The 13,462-nt window shown below is 41.0% G+C and overlaps 1 protein-coding gene across 3 annotated transcripts in view; it reads left to right on the top strand.

The window, feature by feature from the left end:
• The window catches only part of tgfb5 (transforming growth factor, beta 5), a 36,823-nt gene that overhangs the window by 2,975 nt on the left and 20,386 nt on the right, over window positions 1-13,462 (top strand). For 2 of the 3 annotated variants that reach the window (XM_049585084.1, XM_049585083.1), the window contains exons 2-7: window positions 264-427; window positions 2,012-2,144; window positions 2,257-2,367; window positions 4,549-4,729; window positions 5,123-5,276; window positions 7,875-8,047. In XM_049585084.1, coding sequence (XP_049441041.1) covers window positions 264-427; window positions 2,012-2,144; window positions 2,257-2,367; window positions 4,549-4,729; window positions 5,123-5,276; window positions 7,875-8,033 — 902 coding nt within the window. In that variant the 3' untranslated portion in view covers window positions 8,034-8,047. Of the gene's footprint in view, window positions 1-263; window positions 428-2,011; window positions 2,145-2,256; window positions 2,368-4,548; window positions 4,730-5,122; window positions 5,277-7,874; window positions 12,908-13,462 lie in introns of those variants that run through there. The other variant, XM_049585082.1, reaches the window with a different exon arrangement.

The raw sequence follows: 13,462 nt of genomic DNA, 5'->3' as shown, positions 1-13,462 counted from the left end.
TGATGTTTCATACAGTAAAACCCATGAATGCAACAATTACCCATATATTAAACATAAGACCAGACGCTTCTACTCACTGTGCCCAAACCTATAATTTAGTTCTCGAGACACTCATCAGCAGTAATTATGTCCGAGACAATGCATCAGTCCCACAGCGCTTTTTAACCAGTTCTATAAATACAGCATTGTCACAGAAGCCATGAAATGTTGTTGGGTCGTTAGTCATCTTTTTTATGTTTTTTATTTTTCTTTCTCTCTCTCAGATGCGGTACAGCCAGCAGCCCCCAACCCCCATTACAGAGTGGTCCACTTCGACGTCAGTGGGGTGGACCTGACTAACAGCACCCTGGTCAAAGCTGAGTTTAGGATCTTCAGAGCTCCCAACCCGCAGGCCCGGGCCTCAGAGCAGAGAGTGGAGATATATCAGGTAAACAACTGAAGATGGCTCAGAGCTCACCTGTTCATCACTTTGACTACAGCAGCACAAACAAACAAGCAAACGTCACAATAAGACCCCATTTTACCCACCTTGCTCTCAATCTTGCGGCAAAATGTGCAAAATATAGTTTCACCTACATCCACCCAGCTAAGCTCCCATTTCCAGGATAATTGAAATCTTTGCTTGCGGTTCAACTCATAAACATTGTCTTTACCCGCTGCCATTTTCACGTGAGTGCCCAATCAGTGTGCATGTGGAACTTTTAACATAGATGAGAAGGAAGTGAGATTTCTCACTCCTTAGCTACTTCCATCACCAGCTCCAGAGAAATTGACGTATTTAATTGAAAAAAAAAAAAAATGTCTAACTTGCCTGATCGGGCAAAGAGCTGGTACATTTACTTGCCTGATGTGGCAAACCTTACTGTTGAGCCCTGGACCAGAGTTATCAGTGAGAGACAGTCAGATTGATGTGTCTCTTTAAGGTTTTACATTGAAATAAACTACATTTGCCAAAGAACGTTCATTTTGGCACCACCTAGGGCAATAAGCAGTAGTGTGTTTGATTGCAGACTTAACACCAGGTTTAGACAGGTGGCTGAAGCACTCAGTGCCCATTTTAACCTTTAGGGCTGTTCAGACAGGACGCAACTTATGATCCGCAGCGTTAGCTTAAGCGTCTGGTCTGGTTTAAAAACAGGCTGGTGGATTTATTTATATCGACTCGTTTATGAGCCCTGCAGCTGGCAACATGAAAGGGTTACCACAGCACAGACGGTGTGCATGCATGTATGTATTGTTCGACGTGTGTGAGAGTGGATTTTTAATGACTTGCGCTTGTCACCGCTTGTGATTTTTTTCCGGGAATGTCACCACAGACACGGACATTGTCATACTGCAAATGCAAGTGCTTTCATCAGTGAACCATTGTGTTATCTCATTCGCGATAATCACATTTATTTAAATAAAATGCTTTGATAATATTACTTTAAAATCACTTACGTCCTCTTTAAGTATAAAAGTAGCAGGGAATTGTTTCTTCTCCTTGAAAATAATGTTCATATGCACAAGGTGTGACCAGTACCATTTTAATGTGGCTTTTTTTGTGTAGATTTTTCACCTTTGGGAATTTTGGCATCAGGCCAACAAGACTGTTATGACAATAACTCTTCACAAATTAAGCTATATTTATATTTTGACTGGAGGGAGACAGTTCACCCCTCTCACAGAAGTATGTTAGCCCCAGGAAAGTGAGCATAAACATACTTTACATGTCTGATGAAAGATTTGCAGGTTGTTATTGGCTTCTATGACACACAGTGACACAGTGTTAGGCTCTGTGCCATTCATGTGTTATGTAAATATGAAGGAAAATGAACTCACTGCCCTCTTTACCACAGTGGAAATTATAATATTTACTGACCATCTGTACGCCAGCTTTATCACTGTCTTTCTGTGTGTGTGTGTGTGTGTGTGTGTGTGTGTGTGTGTGTGTGTGTGTGTGTGTGTGTGTGTGTGTGCGCGCGCATTTGTGCGTGCGGTTTTGTGTGTGTGGTTTTGTGTGTTATGTCAGCTGCTGAAGCCAGATGAAGAAAGCACCTCCACTCAACGTTATATTGACTCCCGCACGGTGCAGCCGAAGGCAAAGGGAGCCTGGATCTCTGTGGAGGTTACAGAAACCATAAAGGACTGGGTGTCAGATCCAGGTTCGCCTCAACACGTCCTACACATCATGATTCACATACAGCGTGTATATATATAGTGTTTGTGAACTTCATTTCCATCAGCTTATTTCGATGTGCCCTTTCCTCTGATCAGAGAATAATCTTGGCCTGAAGCTGGGTGTCCACTGTCCCTGCTGCACCTTCGTTCCATCCACCAATAACATTGTTCCCAACAAGAGTGAGGAGCTGGAGGCTCTCTTTGCAGGTTTGTTCTTTTTGTTTTGACTGCACATCTTGTTAGCACAGCGAAGGTACTCATATATATGTGTGTCTGCAGAGTAGATGGCTAGAGCAGCTTTCATAGGCTCGGATATACCCCCCGACAGTTCATCTTAAACTGTTATTATATATTTTAATCATTTCCACACACAGAAAAATGCAAGCGGGAGAAGCGTGGGTTAACTGAGACAAGCTGTTTCATGTCCTACTTGGAGACATTGAAGGAAAGACTCTCCTGAGGGCTGCAGCAGGTCTCTCAGGGTGTCTGCAGGTCCTTAAAATGTCTTTCAATTTCACAAATATTAGAGGTTACTGAATTCTCTTAAATTTGAATTTGTGAACTCTTAATTGCCACAGACATTTTATCTAATGTCATTTACACTTCTTTTAATTTATTTTTGTCAAAATTAGTCAAGTTCTTCTGTGTGAAAGTCCACATTTATGATGTTACAAAGTTTTAAACCAACCACTGAACCTAATGCTGTCTTTTTACTTTATACGTATGCTTACCTGCTGAAAAATGTAGATTAACTCACACTATTGACAATATTCCTGCATAAAACCTACCTCTGCTTAGGAACACATACACGGCCTACACCTACCTTTATACTTACAATGTTTGGATTTAAAAAAAAAAAAAGATGAGTTGTCCAAAAAACAGGGTAAGAATTATCCTTAAAGGGTCTCAAAAAGCATTAAATTTATGCATTATACCTTTAGACACCCTGATTCTGCAGATGTTGGTTGTTTATAGATTACTGGTCAGCATGCAACATTAGTCAGTGTTGGGGCTACCTGTGAAAATTAGTTATTGAGCTCACCACAACACATGACAAACAGTGTGCCATAAACGTGATGAACTTCTGTGTTATCCGATGGCTATTGAGATGAGTAATCCTGCAGGTGGGGTTTAAATGGCTTTGTTAGGACATTAAAAGCACTTGTGGAAGATTTATCAGCAAAGCAATAGTCCCGCAGGTCACAAAATGTGAACATAAAGCGCAGACTCGTCTGCAAGGCGCCTCCGAAATGATTCATGAATCACTTGCACACTATCGTGCAGGAATAATGGCGAGGCTGTTCTTCCACACTGTGTAACTGTTGAGTTTCAGACTGTCTGCGTTGCTTCATTTAGGCCCCAAATTATGGCACTTTCCTCAAGATTTACACTCAGCTGAGCCAACTCAGGTTTTTTTTTCCACTTAGAAAAAAATGTCAAGTTTTGATACTGATGTCAGACAAGCGGGGGCTTGTTCTGAGCTCAGAAACACTGTGAAATCACTCCTGGCCCCGCATGAAACAGCAGCATCATGTATACATCTGTTTCTGTCTATGGTCTGTAATATTTGTTCAACAGTAATCAGAAACTGTGGGACTTGTAAATGTGTCGTACTGTTCTCTCAAAAACACTTTGGAGCGTAAAAAACATAAAGCATATTACTGCATATGAAGTAAGACATTTTTCCGGCATCTAACATGTTCAAACTGAGGGAATTCAAAGGTGTCATTATAGGAATTTAGGATAATAGGATAATAATATGATATACAGGGTTGTCAGTTATTGTTTGTAAACACGCTCGCCAGCTAAAGTGAAAGTAAAAGCCAACCTCAGATTCACTCTCGCTTGGTATTTTACCTCGGTTTATTTGCTTTCTTTTGGCACTGTGTCTCTTGGATGCCTGCTGCTTACAGTCTGGCACCTGGTCGCCACCTTTATATAAAGCCTCGACCTCACCTGAGCGCTGTGGGGGTACACGGCCATGACCATCTTGGACAGAGAAACTAAGAAAATACAGGCAGAGGGCAGAGTCTCTGCAGAAAAATACAGCCACACACTGAGAGTGGGTCATAAGTGATGATTGAGAGGGATTACTACTGTATGAAAGCACTGCAGAGTTTATCTTAAACTCGGCCTTTTTGTCTCAAAACAAAACATCATCTACCCACAAACCCTTGTCACAGAATGCATCTAGCTTTGTGAGTAATTCCACTTATGGGTGATGTTCCTTTTTCCGATTTGAATAGTTTTTATAAGAGTGAAGAGGGAAAACTATCCAGTATTTCGTAATAAAAAAGCAAAGCTTAGAGAAATGTCCAAAAAATAAACACATACACACATTTCTTTTTATGAGAACCACTGTATTAACTGTTAGACTGCTCTCCATAGGTTTGGATGATGAGCAGCTTCGTCAGATAAGAAAGCCCGGTCAGGTTAAAGGCCAGGCAGATTTCACCACCAAGACGCCACACCTCATCCTCACCGTGCTGCCCAGTGACAGAGTGGACAACCCGGCCAAGAAGAACCGCAAAAAGAGGGCGGCCGCCACAGACACCACAACCTGCTCCCGGTAGGCCACCAACCAGCCGCATGTGTGTGTGTGTGGTCACGTGTGACTGACTGACAGCACTAAAACGTAGTTTTATAATTCTGAAATCTAGTTGCGGTGGGCGGTGGATTTTTTTTCTCCTGACCCAAAACTTTGCAGACTATTGTGTGGCAAAACTAACAATATTGACCCTGTGTTTAGACTGTGAGCCAACAGGCGTGCAGTGTTTTATTTAGACTACCTCACGCTGCAGGGGAAAACTCTGGCAGCCTTGTATAGTCATTACCTTGTGATGGCCGCTTCTTCAATGGTGACCCATTGTCATTTTCCCATGACCCAAGTTTGGGCCCATGCCCCAGACCATGAAAAGCAGGATGGGATTTGAAATATTTCTGTGTGTATGTTGTGTCTCAGCGGCTCGGACCAGGGCTGCTGCCTGCGCTCGCTCTACATCGACTTCAGGAGGGACCTCAACTGGAAGTGGATCCACGAACCCAAAGGTTACAAAGCCAACTTCTGTGCCGGCAGCTGTCCTTACCTCTGGAGTGCCAACAACCACTATAACATGGTGAGTTATTTCTGTAAGAGAACATATGACCGGGCTGGCTGTGGTATCTCTTTATTGGTAACATACAAAATGTGTCTGCAGCAACAAGGACTGGAGACTATGGAGCACAAAAAAACAGCATTAAGTGTTTTTTCCAGTTTTAATTTTTCTTAGATCAGACAGTTCCTGATGTGAATCCAAATTTTATTTAGGCAAATTGAAACAGCAATGACAAGCTATCAGTACTGTTTTGGTCTTGTTACAAAAAAATCGCGTGTTGTGTATTGGCAGTAATATCAGACAATTTTAGGAAATACCCCAGCCCTACATATGACTGAGTCAAGACATGAGTACCTTGATAATTCTGGTCATTGTGTGACTGCCTACATCTGCTCTCAGCAATAAGTCCTTCAATCCATACAACTACATAGGTCTTTGTTTCTACCCTCTGAATACAATCCACAGGGGTGTTTCCAAAATTAGCACACCTACTGGTGGACAACAGAATAGCTTGCGTATGACCATTAACAGTCACAGTTGTAACCATGTGGTTAACGTTGTGATAAGGTCACAGTTGCACCAAAACATCATGGATAGGTTTTTAAAAAAAAAAAAAAAAGATCATGGTTTGACTTAAATAAATACATCTGTTATGTAACATATCTCACGTAGGTCTAATACTACCACACACTACGACACATTCTTAAGATAACTCAACGTTGGCTTTTGGTTTCACAAACACTGGTATCCTGGATGAAAAGTCCTGTGTTTGTTTGACCCAATCACCTATGCAGACTTTGCTCCTAATAATAAGTCACCTGACCTCGTCCTTTGCTCCAGATATAATTATTATGTCTGCTAACATCACCAACTAACGATAAATATGGGTTGCAACGGCTGCTTGTACAAAGGACCCATGTGGTTGTATTTTTGAGGAGGACAGTCTCCTTCAAAGCTCTGAAGGCCACTGTGAAACACGCCACCACAACAATTATCTGTTCTAACCACAGACCAATAAATCAGATGGCCCTCTCTGGTAAAGTCAAACTGAGTCAAATGTGCTCCTGTTTTCCAAAATCTATTTCACAGCAACCTTGAGAGTCTTGACCTTTCTTTTTGGTTAATAATTTGAATGGAAACGGTGACAGACAGCCAGACAGACGCAGCCAGACTCTCCAAATAGAAATCATCTGTGGTTGATCAGTTATAAAACTTCACTCCCGTTCAAACAAAAGCAACTTCAATAGCTGAAACAACTCCTCGGTCTCTCTCGTAAAAAAAAAAATTTGGTTTGGATTAGACTCTAAAAATCAGCCTCCCGCCTGACTTCAACGTACAGAAACTTTGAAATGCTGGTGACGTTTGCCTTTAAATGAGCTTTAAGTGCATTGTTTGTGGCGGCTAAACACCACAGTTCGCTAAGATTGGTTAACCCCAGCGTCATAAATGGGCTGTCACTTCGCAGCAGCCAGTTACAGAACATATAGGCTTATGCAACACATGGCCTGAAGCCACGCCGACTGTTCCAGAACCTTCTGATTGATTTTTTTTCTTCCCTCATGTCCTTCATTGTTATACACAGTGGATTTGAAGTATTTTAACATTTGTGTGACACTCAAGCTTTCTGCAATGAGACATTTTGCTGCTGACAACAAAGACAAACACAGCCACTGTTTATTTAAAGACATTTGCTTTTACTTAAGCCAGTATAAGATGGTGTGTTGGCACAGTTCAAGCCGTCACATTAAGAAACTGCATAAAAACAATTAAAGTGGTGCAATAAAGCAAAATGTGTAAAGCAAGGAGTAAAATGTAATTTTTCATTTTAATATATAACAAAGTACACAATAATTAAACTGTTTTATCTTTTTTATACTTTTGGGGATACATCAAAAAATATTTTACTCCATTAAACACTATGAAACTCAAGATTTCAAGATCTATGTCCTCTTACAATGTTTAAACTAGACACTCCATGCTCTACTATAACAGATACTGTAGCCACTTTTAAATATAGCATTAGTTTTCGGACAGTAAAAAGTGGAGGTGTCCAATAGTGCCTTCTAAAAAGGTGCAGGGGACATGTCCCTTCTAAACCCCTCCCTGTAAATTGCACACGTGCTGCCTTCTTTAAAAGCCCCTTAAAACCTTTTGCTATTTTTGTCAACATTAAATATTCATGTCCACATCAACAAAAAAAATCCTATGTGTTATTTATGACATAGGAAATAAGCTTTTACACTTCTTACGTAGAGTCAGCTGATGCCACTCTCATGTCTGTGAATACGAAGCTACTGCTCATAGCTGGTTAGCTTAGCTTAGCATTAAGACCGGAGACAGAGGGAACTATTGTTGAGCTGTTCCTGAAACAGTGGTCTGGCAACATAAGCGAACAACCCCACAACTGTCATCACATTTTGATTTCACAACTGAGCCCTGCACACGACACACCAGGGAAAAGAGTAGAGAAAAAAAACACAAATAAAAAAGTGACTCAGGTGAAATAACTAAAACTGCTCTTGACAAAACATTGTGCTGATGTTGGAGCTCAACATTAAGAAACTGATTTCTTAGTTTAACACTGTGGTTAAATCTCCTTTATTTCTCTCCCCTGGTCAGATCCTGCCCCTCTACAACAAGCTGAACCCTGAGGCCTCCGCCTCACCCTGCTGCGTTCCTCAGGACCTGGAGCCCCTCACCATTATGTACTTCATAGGCCGCACACCACGTGTCGAGCAACTCTCCAATATGGTCGTCAAATCCTGCAAGTGCCGCTGAGTTCAGAGGAAGAGGTGAGGGAGGAGAGTGATTACGGGACCAAAACTACAAACTGTTTGTGCTGGGGGGGAAGACGAGAGGACAGACAGATCCTTTGTTCATTAATCTTCGCTGTTTGATCACCTTTAGCAGACTTTTCAGATGTTATATTTTTACTCAAATATCCCATTCTTTACAGGCATGAAAACTTCTTCGATCTCTGGAACTTTCCGTTTGTACATATGACAATATAGCTGTATTAAACCTATACCTGGATATTAAAGGGGGTGTTGTGTGATTTGGCCACATTTGGTCAGCATGAAAAGGATTCTTTTTATCTGGATTTTGATTCCACCTCGGTCGTATATTCCTGCGGCCGCGGGCAGCGGAGCGAGCTAGACGTGTTTGCTTTAGGTTTGAAGGTGTTGATAGGAAGGAGGCGGCGTGGAAAGGTTTGCAGACTGAGATCTTTAGGCGAGGGAGGCAGATAGAAAAGAGAGAGAGAGGAGCTGTGTCCAGGCGGAGGCCCTGCCAGCTCTCTGCGGTTCCCGGGCTGAAATCTGCCCGGCGTAAACAGGATGTGAAAGATTTCCAGACACCGACCCGACCACTCACGGAACGCTAGATTTAAATGCTCCCCTCATCTCCTCTGTCTCTCTCCCTCTCTCTCTGCTGCTCGAGGTTCTGGGATTTGTGGTGGGAGGAGAGAGGGAGAAAAGAGAGGCTTTGAAAATGAGACGTGGGATGATAGGGCTGTATTTGGAACGGCTACAAGTTTGGAAGGTGGTATTTTGCAGCCTTAGCAAATTTGTACCTATTTGGGTCTGACTCAAATATTCCGTAATCTCACACTCTCATGCTCATTTTCTGAATGTGCATTTATTATCTTATTCTAAAGAAGCTGTTGACTCATCACTATTCCTATGCTATTATTATATCATACCTATGTTTTACCACCAGCCTCACTGATACACACACACACATACACACATACACACACACACACATACACACAGTCTCTCTCTTCACCCAAGTATCCACATTGACCACTTTTGATAGAATGTCTAAATGCTGAAAATAAAAAACATCCCCAGGGCTCATTTTAAATATAGGCTCTCTGGTATGCCAGTGGTTTGTCTGTGTGTGCGCATGTGTGTGTGTGTGTAAGTGTGTGAGAGACAGAGAGTGACTGGGTGTGTTGTGTGTATGGACAGTATGTCTGTGGCTGGTGAGGTCATGCCTGATAGCACAGAAATTATTTCCTGGCATATATTGTGAATTTTATCATGATTGTGACGGGCGTTGTTGCCTCGATGACCCTGCAGAAAGTGAGATGTGGATTTATGAATTTGTGTGTGTGAGTGTGAGTGTGAGTGTGAGTGTGTGTGTGTGTGTGTGTGCGTGTGTGTGTTTTGAAAACTTGGTCGACAATAAAGTCTCAGTAGCAGTCCAGTCTGACAAATACAAGGCCGTCACAACAACATTCGGTCCTGGATGGTACTAACAGAGCCAGCGGTTTGCTGAGGTTACAGCTTGTTTCTGATTGGCTGGCAAAGTGTTTTTAAAATAACATTGTATAAGGTTGTGAAGTGGGAGGGACCGCTGGTTTCATACTTTTTTTTCTCCTCCATTCTGTATTCTCATTTCATTTTTTTTCTTTCAACAATATCCTGAATGTTTCCTAACATAGAAATGCAGGACTCTCCCAGATTATGTAACCGTCATATAGGCTGCGGTGGAATTTAGCTGACTACTCAAGTGCTGTACTTAAGTACATTTTGACATACTTTACTTGCGTATTTCCATTTCATGGTACTTTATACTTCTATTCCTCCATGTTAGAGGCAAATATTCTACTTTTTCATCACTATATTTATTTTAAAGCTTCAGTTACTAGTTACTTTGCAAATTTAGATTACTGATACAGAATAAATAAACTATGTTATTACATACTAATAAAGGTTAAGCCACTGAGCAGTGTATATAGAGACAAATTAGCCCCACCTTTACCAGCTGCAACACTAAAGTGATGAACACATGAAAACATCAATATTTACTACTCAGTAATACTCAAAAATGGGCCATGCTTGCCTGATATCAGACAGAATTATCAGCTTGTTTCAAGCTCCAATCAATTTCTGTGCGGGAGGGGGATTCACTTTCTCTAACCCAGTCACTAGAGACTGACATTTCTACCTGAATCATAATCAATATTGATGTGTAGCCATGGCAGCATACTGGTTTTGGCGGGGTTTTAAAAGTGGAGCAGAGTGAAATAAAAGTTGGGTGATAATAAAAAGACATGTCGTCTATAGCAGCGTCTGTCTTATCTACATCGGTCTCCATCGGTCTCCATTGTTGTTATTGCTCCTCGTTTATTCTGGCAAACAGCTTGACAACGCTTGATAACTGTTTGAGTCCTGCTTGTGGCATTGATTGGCTAAGCGTTAGTCTCTCCATGACGATCATTGGATCGATTGCTTTTTCAATCAAGAAACCATTGTTTTATGTCATGATGTCAGATGAATCAGACAACCCAAAAAAAGAGAGACGACTGGTTGCTTTGTATATATAAATGTGGATCAAAATCTTGTGTCAGGAACAACAGAATTGACAGGACGGCAATCCAGGCACTCCGAAAAAATACAGAAAATCGAGGAGGGAAATCTTAAAAAGCCTTTTTTGTAGTAGCTAAATCATTAAAAGAGCCATCAGGTTTCAACCACTGTAGGTCTTCATCAGGGCTTTCAAAACATACAACGCAGGTATGGCCACACCTATATAGTGGCAGGAACCAATCAGAGGCCATCACATGACCCATATAATGGCATGGCAGGGGAAACAAATAAACAATAATGACAAAAAGAACAAGTTAATAAAAAACATAGTGACATGACAAGATAGCCAGAAAAAAAACAATTTAAATATATAGACACCTATCTTAACATAGGCTCTGAGAAAAATGGTGAAGCTTGTAGAGAATAATGACAAATCACAAAAAACTGTGAAGTCTATATCCTCATTGAGACCAGGATACTTTAAAGCATCCAGTAGATGGATCCAAAAAGCTTCCCTTTGATTAAGTTTGTATTCTGTCACTGTCAATCAATCCTGAATCAGACAACCTGGTGGAGTGGGCGGTTTCAATGGCGCAAGGGTTATTTTCATAGTGGGTACTTTCACTTTTGGTACTTAAAGTTTGATTGATGTTAATACTTTTGTACTTTTGCTTTTAGAGTATTTTTTGCACTGTAGTATTGATACTTTTACTCAGGTAAAAGATCCAAATACTTCGTCCTCCCACCTCATGTTTTATCCCTTTTTTTGTCTTAGTCGACAGCTTTTAATACTACAACTGCATCTGTTGCCACGGAGAATCCCTATCATTACAGCTGATATTTTTAAGTGCCATTATGCAGTGCTGTTTGCACCACAATTTAGTTTACCACACTATATTGGGTTTAGGGCTGAAATCACATAGATGGATATGTAAAAACTGTCTAAGTTAAACCCAAACTACCTTCATGCATAGATCCTCCTACAGGTGTATTATATTTGTTATTTCTTTTTTTAAATTTTTATTTTGGTAAACTGATAGAAAAATACAAAAACAGGTCTGCACACCAGGAAGTGCTCCTTTTGAAAATTTAAATCACATCACCACATGTGACATTTCGGGCACCAGCCCTTCATCGGACACTGGTGCGGACCTGTTTTTGTATTTTTGTATTTGTTCCTCTGTCCAGCAACCAGTATTTATCGTTTTTGGATGTGCGTGATGTTTTTTAAATCATTTTGGTGAAATGATCCTTTAATGTCCTGCAACTGATGTGTCTGTCTTCACTGAAGAGCGTTTTGTCTGGATGACTCCTGCTGTTAAAAAAGCTTAAAGAGATACAAACTGTTCTCCAGCCATCGCAGTAAAATTGTTTTTTCTAAGCCACAGTGAGAATGCAGCCTCACTCTGTGTGTGTGTGTGTGTGTGTGTATGTATCTATGTGTGTGTGTCAGGGTGCTAGTGCTCAAGCTGTGGTGAGGCTCCCTCCCCCCAGAGTAAACTAGCCCCAGCATCTGTTAGTCTTTTCCACTTAACTACCCCTTGCTATATCCAACCTGTACTTATCCCACGGTAGAGCGCCTTGCTCTGTCTCACACTGGGTCCCACTGTCCTTGGGAGGGAAGTCTCTCGACCCCCGCTCACACACACGCACACAGACAGACATAACATAAACTATGTCCGTGCCTTTGACCTTGTGAGGGAGTGTGCAGACAGACCCATACGTCCATACATCCGGCCTGTATAGCCTTCATATAGCCAAATCCGTCATGATCCTTGGCCCTGGTTCGTCTCACACTGACCAAAAAATCTAAGAGAGCCCTTGATAAGATTTTCTAAGGATGACCGAAAGCACTTCTCTCTTTCTCACATGCACCTTGTGGTCCGGGTCAAATATAGCTCACATTACAGGTTTGGACGAGACTTTATTCGTCACACAACTACATTGAAATTGGTTCCTATTTATTTCTGGCAGTTAAATTAAAATACAGCTCTCGGGGCAACAGGACACCATAAACAGAAAATAAAAAGTTATACAAGCAGCAGAGCAGTAATGAGACACAGGAGTAAACAGAAGATACCGATCTGTGGCCTCAGCATTATTGAAGCCATATTCTTTGAGCAGTCAAACTTGGAGACCAGAGCTGTATTTGAGGCCCTGCTGGGACAAAACAGCTGGTAGGCCAAACCCACAGAGGCCCAGCTGTTCCCTGTATAAACACAGGAGGGCGACATTTCTGTTATTTCTCTCTGGATTCAAAGTAAAATGTGACATTAGATAGTTTTTATTGATTGTTAAATCTATCTATACTGAGCTGAGCTTATTGCAAAGGTGACTGGAAGTCGAGTCAAACAAAGAACAGTGTTGAAGAAGTACTTCAATCTTAAACCTAAAAGAGGCAATACTTTACTGTAAAAATACTCTGTTTAAAGAAAAAGTCCTGCTTTCAAACGTTTACTGCAAATACAAAAATATTAGCAACAAAAAGTGAACTATAAAGCAAAAGTACTCTGTAAGCAGCAAAATGGCCCCTGTCATATTATTGTTATTGTATATACTTCAGAGATACTCAACTGACTTTGCTCACATTTACACATGGTGTCTGCACTTATCTTATCCAATTTTATATATCCAGCTTTATTTTATTTCATTTTATTTATTTTTGTCAAAATAAGCCAAACCCCTCTTTGTTAAAGTCCAGATTTCTAAACCTGCCACTGAACCTGACGCCGTCTTTTTACCTCCGCCAAGAAGGTTATGTTTTCGCCTTCATTTGTCTGTTTGTCTGCAAAATAATTTGAAAAGTTTTGAACAGATTTTGATGACATTTTCAGGAAAGGTTGATAATGGGACAAGGAACAGATGAGAAAATTTTGGTGGTGATCGGTTGAA

The sequence above is a fragment of the Epinephelus fuscoguttatus genome, linkage group LG9 (genome assembly GCF_011397635.1).
Source record: "Epinephelus fuscoguttatus linkage group LG9, E.fuscoguttatus.final_Chr_v1".
Lineage (NCBI taxonomy): Eukaryota > Metazoa > Chordata > Actinopteri > Perciformes > Serranidae > Epinephelus > Epinephelus fuscoguttatus.
This window is presented reverse-complemented; position numbering and strand designations above follow the sequence as displayed.